Below are 19,283 nucleotides of genomic sequence, written 5' to 3'. Positions count from 1 at the left end.
AAAACCAAGCGACTGGAAGGCCAAGAACAAAGTGTTTAGATTAAAAAGGATGTAAAACAGGGATGCTGTCTTTGGCCACCTCCGTTCAACCTACACATCGAAGAGGCAATGACAGAAAGAAAAGAAAAGTACAAGAAATCGATAAAAAGTTAGGGTGAAAGAATATCAATGATGCGATTCAGTGATGGCATTGGTCAATGAAAACAATACCAATCGCTGTTATACAGTTTTATTTCTAGGCAACCAGTTTCGACGTTACACTATGTCATCTTCAGGCCAAGACTGCTCCAATCCTGTCTTCCCTTGAAGATGACGTAGTGTAATGTTCAAACTGGTTGCCTAGAAATAAACCAATATAACGGCGATTAGTATTGTTTTTACTGAACATTGAACAGCCTTAGTCCCATACTCCACCAGAAGATGGATACCATTGATGACATTGGTATCCTGAATAAAAGTGAAGCAGAATTACAGGATCTGTTGAATGGACTGAAGAGACTAAAGAATACAGAATATGTATTGAAAGTAAATCGCAGAAAGACGAAGGAACGAGAGGTAGTAGAAATGAGAACACAGAGTATCATGAAGCAGACGAGATTAAGGAATTCTGCAACTAGGCAGCCCATGATGGATGGAGCAAGGAAATAAAAGGCAGACTAGCACTAGAAAAAAGGGCGTTCCTGGCCAAGAGAAGTCTAATAGTATCTAACAAAGGCCTTACCTTGAGGAAGAAATTTCTGAGAATGTACGCCCGGAGCACAGAATTGTACGGTAGCGAAATGTGGAATGTGGGAAAACTGGAACAGGAGAGAATCGAAGCACTTGAGACGTGGTGCTACAGAAGAATGTTGAAAATTAGGTGGACTGATAAAGTAAGGAATGAAGTGGTTCTCCACAGAATTGGCGAGGTAAGGGATGCATGGGAAACACTGACAAGAAGAAGGAACAGCATGGTAGTACGTCTGTTAAGACATGAGGAATAAGTTACATGGAACTAGAGTGAGCTGTAGAGGGAAAAAGCTGTAGATGAAGACAGAGACTGGAATACATTCAACAAAGGACTGAGGATGTAGGTTGCAAGTGCTATTCTGAGATGAAGGGGTTGGTTCAAATGGCTCTGAGCACTATGGGACTTAACATCTGAGGTCATCAGTCCCCTAGAACTTAGAACTACTTAAACCTAACTAATCTAAGGACATCACACACACATCCATGTCTGAGGCAGGATTCGAACCTGTGACCGTAGCAGCAGCGCAGTTCTACATCTACATCTACATCTACATCTATACTCCGCGAGCCACCTTACGGTGTGTGGCGGAGGGTACTTATTGTACCACTATCTGATCCCCCCTTCCCTGTTCCATTCACGAATTGTGCGTGGGAAGAACGACTGCTTGTAAGTCTCCGTATTTGCTCTAATTTCTCGGATCTTTTCGTTGTGATCATTACGCGAGATATATGTGGGCGGTAGTAATATGTTGCCCATCTCTTCCCGAAATGTGCTCTCTCGTAATTTCGATAATAAACCTCTCCGTATTGCGTAACGCCTTTCTTGAAGTGTCCGCTACTGGAGCTTATTCAGCATCTCCGTAACGCTCTCGCGCTGACTAAATGTCCCCATGACGAATCGCGCTGCTTTTCGCTGGATCATGTCTATCTCTTCTATTAATCCAACCTGGTAAGGGTCCCATACTGATGAGCAATACTCAAGAATCGGACGAACAAGCGTTTTGTAAGCTACTTCTTTCGTCGATGAGTCACATTTTCTTAGAATTCTTCCTGAGAATCTCAACCTGGCGCCTGCTTTTCCCACTATTTGTTTTATGTGATCATTCCACTTCAGATCGCTCCGGATAGTAACTCCTAAGTATTTTACGGTCGTTACCGCTTCCAATGATTTACCACCTATGGCATAATCGTACTGGAATGGATTTCTGCCCCTATGTATGCGCATTATATTACATTTATCTACGTTTAGGGAAAGCTGCCAGCTGTCGCACCATGCATTAATCCTCTGCAGGTCCTCCTGGAGTACGTACGAGTCTTCTGATGTTGCTACTTTCTTGTAGACAACCGTGTCATCTGCAAATAGCCTCACGGAGCTACCGATGTTGTCAACTAAGTCATTTATGTATATTGTAAACAATAAAGGTCCTGTCACGCTTCCCTGCGGTACTCCAGAAATTACCTCTACATCTGCAGATTTTGAATGACATGTTGTGTTCTTTCTTCTAGGAAATCCTGAATCCAATCACAAACCTGGTCCGATATTCCGTAAGCTCGTATTTTTTTCACTAAACGTAAGTGCGGAACCGTATCAAATGCCTTCCTGAAGTCCAGGAATACGGCATCAATCTGCTCGCCAGTGTCTACGGCACTGTGAATTTCTTGGGCAAATAGGGCGAGCTGAGTTTCACATGTTCTCTGTTTGCGGAATCCATGTTGGTTATGATGAAGGAGATTTGTATTATCTAAGAACGTCATAATACGAGAACACAAAACATGTTCCATTATTCTACAACAGATTGACGTAAGCGAAATAGGCCTATAATTATTCGCATCTGATTTATGACCCTTCTTGAAAATGGGAACGACCTGCGCTTTCTTCCAGTCGCTAGGTACTTTACGTTCTTCCAGCGATCTACGATAAATTGCTGATAGAAAGGGGGCAAGTTCTTTAGCATAATCACTGTAGAATCTTAAGGGTATCTCGTCTGGTCCGGATGCTTTTCCGCTACTAAGTGATAGCAGTTGTTTTTCAATTCCGATATCGTTTATTTCAATATTTTCCATTTTGGCGTCCGTGCGACGGCTGAAGTCAGGGACCGTGTTACGATTTTCCGCAGTGAAACAGTTTCGGAACACTGAATTCAGTATTTCCGGACTGAAGCACCTAGAACGGCTCTGCTACCGTGGCTGGCTGAAGGGGATGGCACAGAAGAGTGAGTCAGGGCGTACCACATGAAACCTACCCGAAAAAAGACTGCCGACAAGAAAACCTCTGGTACTTGATGATGTTAGATTGAGCAGTTAACCTGAGATAATAAATGGAAATGACATGTGGTCTGGGCCTCACATTGGGTAGACCATTCGCCTGGTGCAAGTCTTTCGAGTTAACACCACTTCGGCGACTTGCGTGTAGATGGGGATGAAATGGTGATGATAAGGACAACAAAACACCCAATCCCTGAGCAGAGAAAATCTCTGACCCAGCCAGGAATCGAACCTGGGCCCTTAGGTATGACATTCCATCGCGCTCACCACTCAGCTACCAGCGGCGGACATACTGAGATGATGAGGATAGCTGGGAATTGGAATGAATGGAGAAGTAAGTGATGGAGTATTTACTTCTGATGACCAAAAGAGCAGCACCTTATATCCACCGTATGTGTATGAAACCATGGAGAGTGTCGAACTACAGTGGCGTTAAAGATGGTGTAGTGTATTTTCATCAAGGGAGTTGAAACTGTGCTGCAGTGCTACCAACCTGTGCGGCGATTGCGCTATGGCCATAGCGATGAGCGCCACGTAGGAGAACGGCGGCTTCGTGTTGGCAGTGCTGGCCGAGCCAGCATCGCCGGAGCGCTGCTCCTCCCCCACTCCGTTGGCAGCACTGCCCGTGGTGGTTCCCCCACTTTTGTTATCAGTGCCGCCGCTGGCGCTGTTGGCGGTGCCACCGGATGCGGAGGTCGGAGTGGCCGCGTCGCCCGCCGACGTCGTCGTGTCCGACGCCGGGGTGTCGTCCTCGCAGCGGCCGCCGCCAGGGTGGGACGAGTCGGGGGCAGCCTGGCCAGTGCTGCCAACCTCGGAGACTGACAGGCTGGCCGAGGTAGGGGTGGTGGTGCTGTTTTAAGTGCGACAAAGACAGATTTTAGCGGTTAAAGACGTGAGGAGGTCTACAATGTTTCAACAAAGGCACTGACATGGCAAGATAGACACTTGGAACTGAAGCCAAAACTAATCTCATTGGGGTTGGGGTTGGGTTGGGTTGGGTTGGGTTGTTTGGGGAAGGAGACCAGACAGTGATGTCATCGGTCTCAGCGGATTAGGGAAGGATGGGGAAGGAAGTCGGCCATGCCCTTTGAGAGGAACCATCCCGGCATTCGTCTGGAGCGATTTAGGGAAATCATGCAAAACCTGAATCAGGATAGCCAGACGCGGGATTGAACCATCGTCGTCCCGAATGCGAGTCCAGTGTCTAACCACTGCGCCACCTCTCTCGGTACTAAACTCATTCTGGAAACTAAAGTAGTAATGCAAGTTGGCAAGTACTGTGGGGCACTTCAGAACAGTCAGTGGAACATGTGGATTTCTTACAAATATCAGGGAGAGAATAAAAATTATGTGTTTTCACCCATCCAGAAGAGTGATACATTACACGGCTCTCATAGACGATGTTCTACATGTTTCATTGTTCATCTTTTTTATATGGCCGACACTTGATTCCTCTCCTGTATCAACCTCATCATCTCTGGGTCGCACTTGCACACTATGTCCTCAATTACTTGTTAGAATGTATTCCATCTCTGTCTTCCTCTACAGTTTTTAACCTCTTCAGCTCATTCTAGTACCATGCAAGTTATTCCATGATGTCATAACAGATGCCCTAACATCCAGTCCCTTCTTCTTGTCAGTCCATTCCACATACCTGTTCCTTTGCCGATTCTGCACGGAACCTCCTCATTCTTTACCTTATCAGTCCACCTAATTTTCAACATCATTCTACACTGAAGCGCCAGAGACACTGGCATAGGCATGCGTATTCAAAAACAGAGACATGTAAACAGGCAGAATACGACGCTGCGGTCGGCAAGCGCCTATATAAGACAACAAGTGTCTGGTGGAATTGTTAGATCGGTTACTGCTGCCTCAATGACAAGTTATCAAGATTTAAGTCTGTTTGAACGTGGTGTTATAGTCGGCGCACGAGCGATGAGACACAGCATCTCTGAGGCACTCATAAAGTGGGGATTTTGCTGTACGGCCATTTCACGAGTGTACCGTGAATATCAGAAATCTGGTAAAAAATCAAATCTCCAACATCGCTTCACTATAGCTGGAAAAAGATCATGCAAGAACTGGACCAACAACGACTGACAAGAATCTTTCAACGTTACAGAAGTGCAACCCTTCCACAAATTGTTGCAGATTTCAATGTTGGACCATCAACGAGTGTCAGCCTGCGAGGCATTCAACGAAACATAATGGAAATGGGCTTTTGGAGCCGAAGGCCCACTCGTGTACCCTCGATGACTGCACGGCACAAAGCTTTAAGCCTCACCTAGGCCCGTCAACAGCGACATTAGACTGTTGATGACTGGAAACATGTTGCCTGCTCGGACAAGTCTCGTTTCCAGTTGTATCGAGCGGGTGGAGGTGGACAGGTATGGAGACAGCCTCATGAATCCGTGGACCCTGCATGTCAGCAGCGGACTGTTCGAGCTGGTGGAGGCTCTGTAATGATGTGGGGCGTGTGCAGTTGCAGTGATGTGGGACCCCTGATACGCCTAGATACGACTCTGACAGGTGACACGTACGTAAGACTCCTGTCTGATCACCTGCGTCCATTCATGTCCATTGTGGATTCCGAAGGACTCGGGCAATTTCAGCAGGACAATGGGACACCCCAAACGTCCGTAATTGCTACAGAGTGGCTCCAGGAACACTCTTCCGAGATTGAACACTTTCGGTGGCCACCAAACTCCCCAGACATGAACATTATTAAGCATATCTGGGATGCAACGTGCTGCTCAGAAGAGGTCTCCGCCCCCTCGTACTCTTAGAGTTTGATGGACAGCCCTGCAAGATTCTGTGGTGAACTCCCTCCAGCACTACTTCAGACATAAGTTGAGTCCATGCCACATCGTGTAGCGGCACTTTTGTGCTCACGCAAGGGAGGCAGGTGTACCAGTTTCTTTGGCTCTTCAGTGTATAGCAGCACATCTCAAACAGTTCGATTTTCTTCCGTTCCCGTTTTACATGATTTTTGATTCACTATCGTACAAGGCTGTGGCCCAGACGAAAATGCTCCCAAATTTCTTCCTCACATCAAAGCGTGTCTTTGATACCAGTAGGCCCCTGTTGGCCGGGAATGCCATCTTTGCCTAGGCTGGTCTACTCTCTTGTCCTGCACGCTTCGTTCACCATGTAGCATTCCGCTTGCAAGGTAGCAGACTTAATTCATGCTGCCTACTTCTTAGCCTCCAACTATTATGGTTAAGTTTCTATCTAATCTCATTTCTCCTAGTCCTGATTAATTTTGTATTTGCTCAGTCTACTCTCAATCCATCGTGTTTGGTCATTAGATAGTTCATCCCATTCAACATGTCATGCAATTGTTCCTCACTTTGATTGAGGATAGCAATGTTATCAGCGAATCTCATAACTAATATCTTTTCAGCCTGAGTTACAATTCTGCTCTTGAACTTTTCTTCTATTTCCATCATTTTTTCTTCGATGTTAGATTGAAGGGCAAAAGACTACATCCCCATATTACACTCTTTTAAATCCGAGCACTTTATTCTTGTCTCATTTTTCCGTTTTCATTCCTGTGCATATTGTGTAGTGCCTGTCTTTCCCTAAAACTCACGCCTATTTCTCTGACGATTTCGAATGTCTCACAACATTGTCGAGCGCTATTTCTATGTTGAAGAACCCTATGAATGTGTCTTTCACTTGAGTCATTCTTGCTTCCATTATCACCCGAGACTTATCCTTAGTCAAATAAAAAAATTATAGCGGGTATTCGTGACTATGGATGGGAACTATGCATGGGAACTACCTATTCAGATTGAATATAAACTGTACATTAACAGCTATGGCGAGGTAAAAATTTGTACAACGGTTCATGTCTTTGGTTCGTAACATACGATGTTCTCATGGATGTGTAGTAATGCTCACGCCTCGTTTATTACGACGTAGAAACGACTGCGATTCCTTCTTTGCAAGGCTGCACACAAAAGTTATAAATTGTGTGAAGCTAAAAAAGTAGGGGAAGTTTGGCTAGAATCAGGTGTGGGGGTGAAACCAGGAGCCCTCATATTTCTCTCTACAAGTTGGTGACATAGTTTTTTGGCCGTTTAGGCCATGAAGATAGCCAGCAACTTCAGTAGCGCTATGAGGCATTGTAGTGTCAGATGCGTTGTTTCTGAGCAAAATGATTTGTTAGATTTTCGTGGTTGCGTATCTTACTTTGTGATTTTTCTATTCAATAAGGAGTACATACCGGCGTATTAGAAGCTGAAACAAGTAAATATAATGAGTAATACTTTCAGCAGGCTTTGTGAACATATACCATGCTAAATTATGGTTCACCTTCTCTGTTATGCGGAAGAAATTATATACATATTAGGTACAGTTGAGGTAAAACTAGGTAGAAGCATTGGAGCAAAACCAGAACTGCCTCACATTACTCCGTGACTTTGTTATAACTTACATGTGTGACGTAAGAAGTACATGCTTTTAACGGTACACTACTTGAGTGTACACTTATAATAAGTGCAATTTAATAATTACATAAAGCAATTTAGGTCATTTTTGCTACTAATAATTTGATTATCCATCCCTTCCTGAAGAGGTAAAGATTCATTTGTGATGGGACCGTTAAGTACTTTACACAGTTAGAAATTAAGAGCTGGCTTAACAGCCATCTGGCAAGAGTGGTAACCCAAAACCAAGAAGGCAGAATGAGATTTTCACTCTGCAGCGCAGAGTGCACTGATTTGAAACTACCTGGCAGATTAAAACTGTGTGCCACACCAAGACTCGAACTCGAGAGGAGAGGAGAGGAGAGGAGAGGAGAGGAGACGGAGATGGAGAGGGAGAGGGAGAGGGAAAGGGTGAGGGAGAGGGAGAGGGAGAGGGAGAGGGAGAGGAGGAGAGGAAAGGAGAGGAGAGGAGAGGAGAGGAGAGGAGAGGAGAGGAGTGGAGAGGAGGGGGGAGGGGAGGGGAGGGGAGGGGAGGGGGAGAGGAGTGGAGAGGAGAGGGGAGGGGATGGGAGGGGAAGAGAGGAGAGGAGAGGAGAGGAGAGGAGAGGGGATAGGAGAGAAGAGGAGAGGGGAGGGGAGGGGAGAGGAGAGGAGAGGAGAGGAGAGGAGAGGAGAGGAGAGGAGAGGAGAGGAGAGGAGAGGAGAGGAGAGGAGAGGAGAGGAGAGGAGAGGAGAGGAGAGGAGAGGAGAGGAGAGGAGAGGAGAGGAGAGGAGAGGAGAGGAGAGGAGAGGAGAGGAGAGGAGAGGAGAGGAGAGGAGAGGAGAGGAGAGGAGAGGAGAGGAGAGGAGAGGAAGAAGACAGGAGATTTAAAAAGTGTAGAGAGGAGGAAAGAACCAATATGAAGCTTTAGTGTCAATCATTCTTCCTACACACTGTTCAGGAATCGAACAGGTGACTGATGGATGACAATGACACTACAACTATGTTCCACCATACAATGTAAGGTAGCTTGCGTTTAGACGTAGATGTAGGGTTGCGGACAGTGTTTTCTAGAACACGAAGCAGATGGTTCTTGTTGAGTCTCTTACAGAGGTTGTAATAGGAAACATAACAAACTTTTCTGCAGCTGCTGGATGAAAAGAAACTTAATGTAGAAACGGTCGTGGGCAAAAAATTAATGGTTTCTAACAGGACAGTGATAACCGCAGGATACAGTATAGACTGTTGGGACAGGTTTCCCATTGCCCAGGTACGCTGATCACCTTTTCAGTGCCCTTTTTCCCTTGTTATTGGCTTTTGGGATGTGACCATACAACCATCTCAACAGTGGAACTTCATTTCTGACGATACGAACGTAAGGACTACACAACAGACAGTCCTCAAGCGAAGAAAAATCTCCGACCGAGCCAGGAATCAAACCCGGGCCCTTTCAGTTGGCAACCTGCTGTGCTGACCGTCCTGGTACTGAGGCGGACATAGTAGTGTCATACAGCAGCGATCCTTCATGGCATGGATTCGAAAAGACCTCGGTAGGTTACCGCAGCTATGTGGCACCAGCTGTCCACACAAATGTCAGCCAATTACTGGACTTTACAGCCGGGTGATTTGCGGGTGTGGAGCTGGAATCCAATAGCGCTCCAGAAGCATTCCATCACGTTCAGATCAGTGGTCAAGACATCGACACAAGTTCACTATCACGACGGTGAAAATCCGTTGTTCCACAGTTGTGGCCTTTGACCACAGACAGTTATCCTCCTGGAATATGCCATTGCTGTCAGGGAGGACTTCAAGCATCACGGTTCTATATGGTCTGCAGCAACGTCCACGTAGCCCGCAGATGTAACGGTGTCTTAGGTTTCAACCACAGGTCCCACAGTAGCCCCCAGGTGAATGTTCCCCACAATGTAACACTGCTTCCATGGGCCCACATTTGTGGTACAGTGAATGTTTCGAGGAGCTGCTTGCATCGATGGCAGTTTATGCGGACACGGCCACTGACCTGGCATAGCAAGAAAATTGATTCATCGGATCAGGCAACACGCTGCCACTGATCCACCGCTCAATCTCAATGATGTGAAAGCTGTGTCAAAAATAATGAACAGTTTACAGTGCATACACCCGCCTGGCTAGCCACGCAGCCTAACATGCTGCTTCCCGAGCGCGAGGGCGTGCCGGTCCCCGGCACAAATCCGTGCGATGCATTAGTGTCGAGGTCTGGTGTGCCAGCCAGCTTGTGGATGGTTTTTAAGGCGGTTTTCCATCTACCTCAGTGAATGCGGGATGGTTCCCCATATTCTGCCTCAGCTACACTGTGCCGGCGATTGCTCTGCAAACACTGTCTCCACGTATGCGTACACCATAATTACTCTACAAAGCAAACATTTGGGGTTACACTCGTCTGGTATGAAGCATTCCTGGGGGTGTCCACTGGGGGTCATACTGCACAGTAACCCCGGGTTCGATGTGGGGCGGCAGCGAGACGTGTGGACTGCTCTGACTTGTTGTGGGTTTGCAAACCACTGAGGGCTATGGCGGGACAAAGCCTCTCCATCGTTTCTAGGTCCCCAGTTTAATACACACAATACAGTGCATACTGTTTTCGTTACTCACTTTTGACGTGGTTTTCACATCCTTGGACATACGATTTTTGACTATGTCACGATGTTTTGAAAATGGGCTTCAGTCTGAAACTAGTCATCAAGTGAATAAAAAAAGTAAAATTTGTAACTTTGGACTGTTTTTTCGTTCTACAGTTTAACATAAGTTGCTGACCCATAGCTACTACAGCATGCTGGAGGTTCGTATAAAAATATTCTCCATTTTATTCATACGAGGGTATGTATGTCACAGGGTATCAAAAAGTGATAGTGGGTCCATAAACTCCCTCTGCCACACAGTGAAACGTGGCTTTTTAGATGTAGGTGTAGATCAAGAGGTCGTCACAGTCGTATCCCAACCTAGACTGTCCCAGAAAGTCGGTTGAGTCTTTTTGAAAGGAACCACTCCAGTATTCATCTTCAGCCATCAACGGAAAACCACGGAAATATCTAAATCTGGATCTCTGGAAGAGGGATTAGAACCGCTGTCCTTGCCAATGCGAATCCAGGACCAAACTGGTATCTAGATTGGTTGATACGCAGTCCTTGGAACTGCCCTTTTTTCAGGCTAAGGAGAGAGACCATTTTTGCTGGTAAGAACGCTCCATTGCTCAGCTTACCTGTCGCCGTGTGGGGGCGGGCTGCCGCCCCCGCCGGAGCTGCTCACGCCGCCTCCAGTGCCGCCGCCGCTGCTGCCGCCTCCAGGGCTCGCCTCGCTGAAAATAGACAATCAGATCAGAAATGGCGTCAGTGACCAAGAAACGTAGGCTGCGACGCTGCAAGCATTACCTAAACTCTGAAAACATGCAACAGCACTGCAGTTGAATGAAGAGACTTCTTCCCAGCCCGCATCTCGTGGTCGTGCGGTAGCGTTCTCGCTTCCCACGCCCGGGTTCCCGGGTTCGATTCCCGGCAGGATCAGGGATTTTCTCTGCCTCGTGATGGCTGGGTGTTGTGTGCTGTCCTTAGGTTAGTTAGGTTTAAGTAGTTCTAAGTTCTAGGGGACTGATGACCATCGATGTTAAGTCCCATAGTGCTCAGAGTCATTTGAACCATTTTTTTTTAACTTCTGCCCATACTTTATGCCTGCTCCCTTTGCTTCTCACAATCCTGGTCCACACGCATTTGCCAAAGGTGCATTTACACGCACAGTACGCTGGGACAGTAAAACAGAACTAAACTCGCCTGAACTGGTCTCGGAAGACCCATACGGTACCGGCCGACCACCGTGCCATCCTCAGCCTATAGGCGAAACTAGACCAGATATGGAGGGGCGTGAGGTCAGCATGTTTCTCTCCCTACCGATGTACTTTTTCGTGACCAGAGTCGCGACTTCTCAGTCAAGTGGCCCCACAATGACCGAGTGCACCCCGCTTGCCAACAGCGCTCGGCAGTCTGGACGGTCACCCATCCAAGCAGTAGGCAAGCCCGACAGCATTTAACTTCGGTCACTGACGGGAACCAGTGTTATCACTGCAGTGAGGCCGGACAATACGTCGCCGTAACATTGTTGCCGGCAACATTGCTGCAACGTAATTACAATATGCAACAATCCGGTGTAGATGACCAACATTGCTAATATACAAGGCTGCTCCAGCTAGCAGCCACCCTATTCACAAGACGTTGCACGTGATGTCTGCCAACGGTGGACAATACGAGCGGCATCCAATAACTACAGCAACACATTTTTTTTCCCAAAAACACCCCACACATTTGGCTACGAAACCCCGTTTTTTCAGTATGGGAAAAATGGAAGTGAGCGTTTGGCGTCTTTGGCCAGGAGGCCCCTTACGGGGCAGGTCCGGCTGTCACGGTGCAGGTCTTATTACATTGGACGCCACATTGGGCGACCTACGCGCCGGATGGGGATGAAATGACGATGAAGACAACCCAACACCCAATCCCTGAGCGGAGAAAATCCCCAATCCAGCCAGGAATCTAACCTGGGCCCCTTAGGACGGCAGTCCGTCACGCTGACCCTTCAGCTACTGGGGCGGAGTTTTTCAACATAAACTCCATTCAGTGCGAAGGCCTGACACCACCTTACTGCGAGGCCCATCATACCACCCTACTTGGAGCCAACGTCTTGCTGCATCAATAGCCCCCGCATCATCCATGTACTGCTTCCCGCGGAGCCCATCCTTCACTGGGCCAAACAGGTGGAAGTTGGAAGGTGCGAGATCCAGGCTGTAGGGTGGATGAGTCCAATGAAGTTTTGTCAGCTCCTCCCGTGTGGGCAGACTTGTGCGAGGCCTTGTGTTGTCATGGAGAAGACGTAGTTCGTTTACATTTTTGATAACAACAAACAACCTGCAGCGGTTTCTTCAAAAAAAAAAAAAAAATGTTCAAATGTGTCTGAATTCCTAAGGTACCAAACTGCTTAGGTCATTGGTCCATAGACTTACACTCTACTTAAACTAAGTTATGCTAAGAACAACGCACACAGCCATGCATGAGGGAGAACTCGAAACTCCAGTGGGAGGGGCCACGCAATCCGTGACATGACGCCTCAAACCGCGCGGCCACTCCGCGTGGCGCGGTTTCTTCAGTTTGCTGAGGGTAGCACAATACACTTGTTGCGCCATGTGGCAGGACATCGAACAGAATAACCCATTCAGAGTCCCAGAAGACACTCGCCACGACTTTACTGGCCAAGGGCGCACATTTGAACTTTTTCTTTGGTGTGGCGCCACTCTGTGGACTCCCGTTTTGTTTCCGGTTCGATGTGATGAACACGTGTTTCACCTCCCGTGACGATGTTCGACAAAAAATTGTCACGATCAACCTCGTAACCATAAGCACAGACTGTCCTTCGTTGATGTTGATGGTCTTCCGTTTTGGCAGCCAGCAATCCAGCAGGCATATATCTTTGAGTATCCCAATCTGGTCGACGAGTGTATCAGCACTATAATCAGAGATGTCCAGTTGTGAAACTTCCTGGCAGATTAAAACTGTGTGCCGGACCGAGACTCGAACTCGGGACCTTTGCCTTTCGCGGGCAAGTGCCCTACACACCGCTGCAGAGGGAAAATCTCATTCTGGAAACATCCCCCAGGCTGTGGCTAAGCCATGTCTCCGCAGTATCCTTTCTTTCAGGAGTGCTAGTTCAAGGTTCGCAGGAGAGCTTCTGTAAAGTTTGGAAGGTAGGAGACCAGGTACTGGCGGAATTAAAGCTGTGAGGACGGGGCGTGAGTCGTGCTTGGGTAGCTCAGATGGTAGAGCACTTGCCCCCGAAAGGCAAAGGTCCCGAGTTCGAGTCTCGGTCCGGCACACAGTTTTAATCTGACAGGAAGTTTCATATCAGCGCACACTCCGCTGCAGAGTGAAAATCTCATTCTGGAATGTCCAGTTGTGCTGCGAGATGTTTCATTCTGATCCATCGATGTCGTAACAGATGTCCTGTAATTCTGTCCCTTCTCCCTGTCAGAGTATTACACATACTTTTTTCCTCTCCGATTCTGCTCAGAACTTCCTCATTCGTTACCTTATCAATCCACCTAATTTTCAACATTCGTTTGTAGCAACACATCTCAAGTTCTTCTATTCTCTTCTTTTCCAGTTTTCCCAAAGTCCATGTTTCACTACCATACAGTTCTGTACTGCAGACGTACGTTCTCAGAAATTTCTTCCTCAAAGTCGGCTTGAGTGGCCGAGCGGTTCTAGGCGCTACAGTCTGGAACCGTGCAACCGCTACGGTCGCAGGTTCGAATCCTGCTTCGGGCATGGATGTGTGTGATGTCCTTAGGTTAGTTAGGTTTAAGTAGTTCTAGGTTCTAGGGGCCTGATGACCTCAGAAGTTAAGTCCCATAGTGCTCAGAGGCATTTGAACCATTTATTCCTCAAATTAAGGCCTATGTTTGATACCAGTAGACTTCTCTTGGCCAGGAATGCCCTTTTTGGCAGTGCTAGTCTGATTTTGATGTCCTCCTTGCTCCATCCGTCATTGGTGATTTTACTGCCTAAGTACCAGCATTCCTTAACTTCATCTACTTCCTGACCATCAATCCTGATGGCAAGCTTCTCGCTGTTCTCATTTCTGCTGCTTCTCACTACTTTCGTCTTTCTTCGATTTACTCTCAATCCATGCTCTGTACTCATTAGACTGTTCATTCCACTCAGCAGATCATGTAATTCTTCTTCACTTTCACTCAGGATAGGAATGTCATCAGCATATGGTATCATTGATATCCTTTCACCTTGAATTTTAATTCCACAGCTAAAGCTTTCTTTTGTTTCCGACTTAACTTCTTCGATGTACTGATTGAGCAGTAGGGGCGAAAGACTAGAGCCCTGTCTTACACCTCTTTTAATCCGAGCACTTCGTCCTCGGTCGTCCACTCTTATTACTTCCCCTCTTCACCATTGTACATATAGTAATTACCTGTCTCTCCCTATAGATTACCCCTATTTTTCTCAGAATCTCGAACATCTTGCACCATTTTATATTGTCGAACGGTTTTTCCAGGTCGACAAGTCCTATGAACGTGTCTTGATTTTCTTTTTGGCTTGCTTCCATTATCAACCGCAATTTCAGATTTGCCTCTCTGGTGTTTTAACCTTTTCTGAAGCCAAACTGATCGTCACCTAGCGTATTCTCAATTTTCTTTTCCATTCTTCTGTATATTATTCTTGTAAGCAGCTTCGATGCATGAGCTGTTGAGCTGATTGTGCGATAATTCTCGCACTTGTCAGCTCTTGCCGTCTCCGGAATTGTGTGGATCATATTTTACCGAAAGTCAAATGGTACATCGCCAGACTCAAACATTCCTCACACAAACGTGAATAGTCGTTTTGTTACTACTTCCCCCAATGATGTTAGAAATTCTGATAGTATCTTTTCTGCGTTATTTGAACTTAAGTCCTGGAGAGCTCCTTTAAATTCTGATTCCAGTACTGGAACTACAGTCATACTCATAAATTAAGGATACATGGTGAAACAACGCTCTGGTGGGCGGTTTGCGGGTTTGAATCACCTCGGGCTATGACCGTGCGGTGCATTTGACCTGCGGTCGCCGCACCGTGGCGCTGGCAGCAGTCCACATACGCAGAGGTGTGTTGGTGCATGTCAGAGTACGGTGCAGCCAGTAAGTGTGCAGACATTTTCAGACGTGCTAATGGCGACTGTGTGTAGAAAATGGCTCAAAGGACACATATTGATGACGTTATGAGGGGTAGAATACTAGGGCGGCTGGAGGCTGTTCAAACACAGCAGATCGTAGCACGGGCCCTCCGTGTGCCACAAAGTGTGATCTCAAGATTACGGCAAGGATTCCAGCAGACGGGAAACGTGTCCAGGCGCTACAGTACGGGAGGTCCACAGTGTACAACACCACAAGAAGACCGATATCTCACTATCAGTGCCCGCAGACGGCCACGGAGTACTGCAGGTAGCCTCGCTCGGGACCTTACCGCAGCCACTGGAACAGCTGTCTCCAGACACACAGTCTACAGACGACTGAACAGACACGGTTTATTCGCCCGGAGACCTGCAAGGTGCATTCCACTGACCCCTGGTCACAGGAGAGCCAGTAAAGCCTGGTGTCAAGAACACAGTACGTGGTCGTTGGAACAGTGGTCCCAGGTTGTGTTCACGGACGAGTCCAGGTATAGTCTGAACAGTGATTGTCGCCAGGTTTTCCTCTGGCGTGAATCAGGAACCAGATACCAACCTCTTAATGTCCTTGAAAGGGACCTGTATCGGGGTTGTGGTTTGATGGTGTGGGGTGGGATTATGACTGGTGCACGTACACCCCTGCATGTCTTTGACAGAGGAACTGTAACAGGTCAGGTGTATCGGGACGACATTTTGCACCAGTATGTCCGCCTTTTCTGGGGCGCAGTGGGTCCCTGGTCCTCCTAGTGGATGATAACGCACGGCCCCACCGAGCTGCCATCGTGGAGGAGTACCTTGAAACAGAATATATCTGGAGAATCGAGTGGCCTGCCTGTTCTCCAGATCTAAACCCGATCGAGCACGTCTGGGATGCTCTCGGTCGACGTAAAGCTGCACGTCCTCAAACCCCTACGAAACTTCAGGAGCTCCGACAGGCACTGGTGCAAGAATGGGAGGCTATACCCCAGCAGCTGCTCGACCACCTGATCCAGAGTATGACAACCCGTTGTGCGGCCTGTGTACGTGTGCACGGTGATCATATCCCATACTGATGTCGGGGTACATGCACAGGAAACAGTGGCGTTTTGTAGCACGTGTGTTCCGGGACGGTTTTCGCAACTTATCATCAATACCGCGGACTTACAGATCTGTGTCGTGTGTGTCCCCTATATCTATGCCCCTAAAAAAAACCACCCTTTAGTTATTGTTATTTTGAAAAGTATCATTCTTTGTGAACTCTGTAGATAAAACAAAAAAAAGCTGTAAAAAGATGAAAAACAAAAACTGTAAGATGTACGACCTGTTTTAAACATCAGGTAACACGTCTATAATTTGGCAATAAATAAATAAATATGTGCCTGTGCTATTGCCGCCAGTTTTGTGTAGTGGCACCATATTCTACAATTATCCTTAATTTATGATTTCTTCTAAATCCACTCCTGTTTCCTCTTCTGTGCTATCATAGATATATTCCCCCTCAATTGCAAATACCTACCGAAACATCAGGGAGAACATATTTGGCGACAGTTAGGAGGGACCACCCTATAGAAGTTTGGTTAGTGGTGTTGTTTGTGTTGTTGTTGTTGTGGGTGTTTACTTGCGAGTGATACGGCGTGCTGGCTTACCTGAGGTGTGACGACGTCTGGAAGTTCCTCTGGTGCTGCGGCGGTGAGGACAGGAAGGGGAAGAAAGATGGCGACCTGTGAACAGTAGAAACAGACACACACATAACACACGCAGCTAGACCACATTCCCGCCACACACACACTTTTAAAACACGAGCACTTGCTGCGGAAAACTGACGCTGTCGGGTGAGAGAGACATACGGTGATCTGTATCATATGTTACGAATATTTTAATGCTCTCGACCGCTGACTTTACAAGCGGACATTCGTGCTTTCACCAGCCTTTTAATATTGTCAAGTTACACGCAGTAACTGATTGAATTTCCTAATGTTGATAAAACTAGTTTAGTTTAGTTATGTCATGTTCTGTAGATCATTTTCATGATTATTTTATTGATATGATGTAGGAACAAGTCAGATTACAAGATATACAGGGTGGTCCATTGATCGTGACCAGGCCAAATATCTCACGAAATAAGCATAAAACGAAAAAGATACATAGAACGAAACTCGTCTAGCTTGAAGGGGGAAACGAGATGGCGCTCGGTCAGTCAACAGACGAGGTCAGCCTGTACGCTTTTGTACTGTACGTGTGCCTTCACGTTTCCACTTCACTATCACAACGGAAACAGTGGAGCTGGCCGCTATGGCCGAGTGGTTCTAGGCGCTTCAGTCTGGAACCGCGCGACCGCTACGGCCGGAGGTTCCAATCCTGCCTCGGACATGAATGTGTGTAATGTCCTTAGGTTAGTCAGGTTTAAGTAGTTCTAAGTTCTAGGGGACTGATGACCTCTGATGTTAATTCCCATAGCGTTCAGAGCCATTTTAACAACTCAGTTCGCTGATATGTAGTACCTGGCAGTAGGTGGCAGCAGAATGCACCCAATATGAAAAACGTATGTTTTTGGGGGGTGTCCGGATACTTTTGATCACATAGTGTACGTGGCATTAGATGTCTAAGCACAGATCACGTAATTCGCGTAAATAATGGGCCTCTGATTTGTGTACTCATTGGTGGCGTCCTATAGCGGCACAGATGGGTTCCACAGGATTTACATCAGGCGAATTTGGCCGCCGAGACATGCACGTGGCGAGACGATAATGCTAGTCAACCTACTGTAGCACTGTTCTGGCATCGAAACAGTGACCGTTATACTGCTGACAAGGGAACCTCCCCATCGCACCCCCCTCAGATTTAGTTATAAGTTGGCACAGTGGACAGGCCTTGAAAAACTGAACACAGATCAATCGAGAAAACAGGAAGAAGTTGTGTGGAACTATGAGAAAAATAAGCAAAATATACAAACTGAGTAGTCCATGCTTAAGATAGGCAACATCAGGGACACAGGGAGCTCAGGAGCGCCGTTGTCTTGTGGTTAGCGTGAGCAGCTGTGGAACGAGAGTTCCTTGGTTCAAGTCTTCCCTCGACTGAAAAATTGAATTTTTTTTTTTTTTCGCAAAGTTTTGATCTGTCCGTTCGGTCATTGACGTCTCTGTTCGCTGCAATAAGTTTAGTGTCTGTGTTTAGCGACCGCACCGCAAAACCTTGGCGATTAGTAGACGAAAGGACGTGCCTCTCCAATGGGAACCGAAAACATTTCATCGCAAGGTCACAGGTCAACCGATTCCTCCACAGGAAAACACGTCCGATATATTCTATACGACACTGGTGACGGCATATGCGTCACATGACAGGAATATGTTGTCGACCCACCTAACTTGTACACTTGGCGAATGGGTAGAAAGATTCTTCTACCTTGTCCGATTTAGGTTTTCTGATGGATGTGAAAATCACTCCCAAAAACGTGATGAAAACATAAGAGTGTGTCACATAAACTGCAACGAATGAATGCAACAGTTTCACAGTCGCACAGTTTTCTCTGTGCTCTGTCAAAACATATGCTTTTAACATTTTCAAATTTTTCCGTGTGTAGACCGTCAAATCCTGCATCTGTCCAAGCAAATCTGAACGTGTCCTGGAATTTTGGAGATGGAAGTTAATTATTTGTGAGTGCCTGAACTGAAAATTGTCTGAAAATAAAAAAAAATAAAACTTTTCACTCGAGGGAAGATTCGAACCAAGGACCTCTCCTTCCGGAACTGCCCACGCTAACCGCGTGACCACGGCGCTCCTGAGCTCACATTATCCTTGGTGTTGCCTATCTTGCGCATGGACTACTCAGTTTGTATATTTTGCTTATTTTTTTCATACTTCCATACAACTTCTCCCTGTTTTCTCGATTGATCTGTGTTCAGTTTTTCAAGGCCTATCCACTGTGCCAACTTATAACTAAATCTGAGGGGGGTGCGATGGGGAGGTTCCCTTGTGGGATGACATCGCCGTCGGGGAAGACGTGGAACATGAAGGGATGCAGGCGGTTCGCAGCTGTCGACGTGTCTTCGATTACCGCCACAGGTCCCATGCAAGCGGAGGAGGATGTCTCCCGTAGGTCAGTACTTCTCCCGCCAGCCCGCGGCCGTGGCGCGCTGCACGTTTCGAGCCGCCGTTCACTTCGGCGT

The 19,283-nt window shown here is 47.0% G+C and overlaps 1 protein-coding gene across 1 annotated transcript in view; it reads right to left on the bottom strand.

Moving 5' to 3' along the window:
- LOC124553543 (forkhead box protein F2-like) overlaps positions 1 to 19,283 on the bottom strand; it is a 375,196-nt gene that overhangs the window by 18,176 nt on the left and 337,737 nt on the right. The window contains exons 5-7 of the mRNA XM_047127390.1: positions 16,764 to 16,838; positions 10,646 to 10,741; positions 3,488 to 3,844 (exon numbers count right to left, since the gene is read on the bottom strand). Of these exons, the coding sequence (XP_046983346.1) occupies positions 3,488 to 3,844; positions 10,646 to 10,741; positions 16,764 to 16,838 (528 nt within the window). The remainder of the gene's footprint in view (positions 1 to 3,487; positions 3,845 to 10,645; positions 10,742 to 16,763; positions 16,839 to 19,283) is intronic.

Source organism: Schistocerca americana, chromosome 11, assembly GCF_021461395.2.
Source record: "Schistocerca americana isolate TAMUIC-IGC-003095 chromosome 11, iqSchAmer2.1, whole genome shotgun sequence".
In the NCBI taxonomy this organism is placed as follows: domain Eukaryota; kingdom Metazoa; phylum Arthropoda; class Insecta; order Orthoptera; family Acrididae; genus Schistocerca; species Schistocerca americana.
The sequence above is the reverse complement of the archived record's forward strand: the minus strand, read 5'-3'. Positions and strand labels throughout refer to the sequence as shown.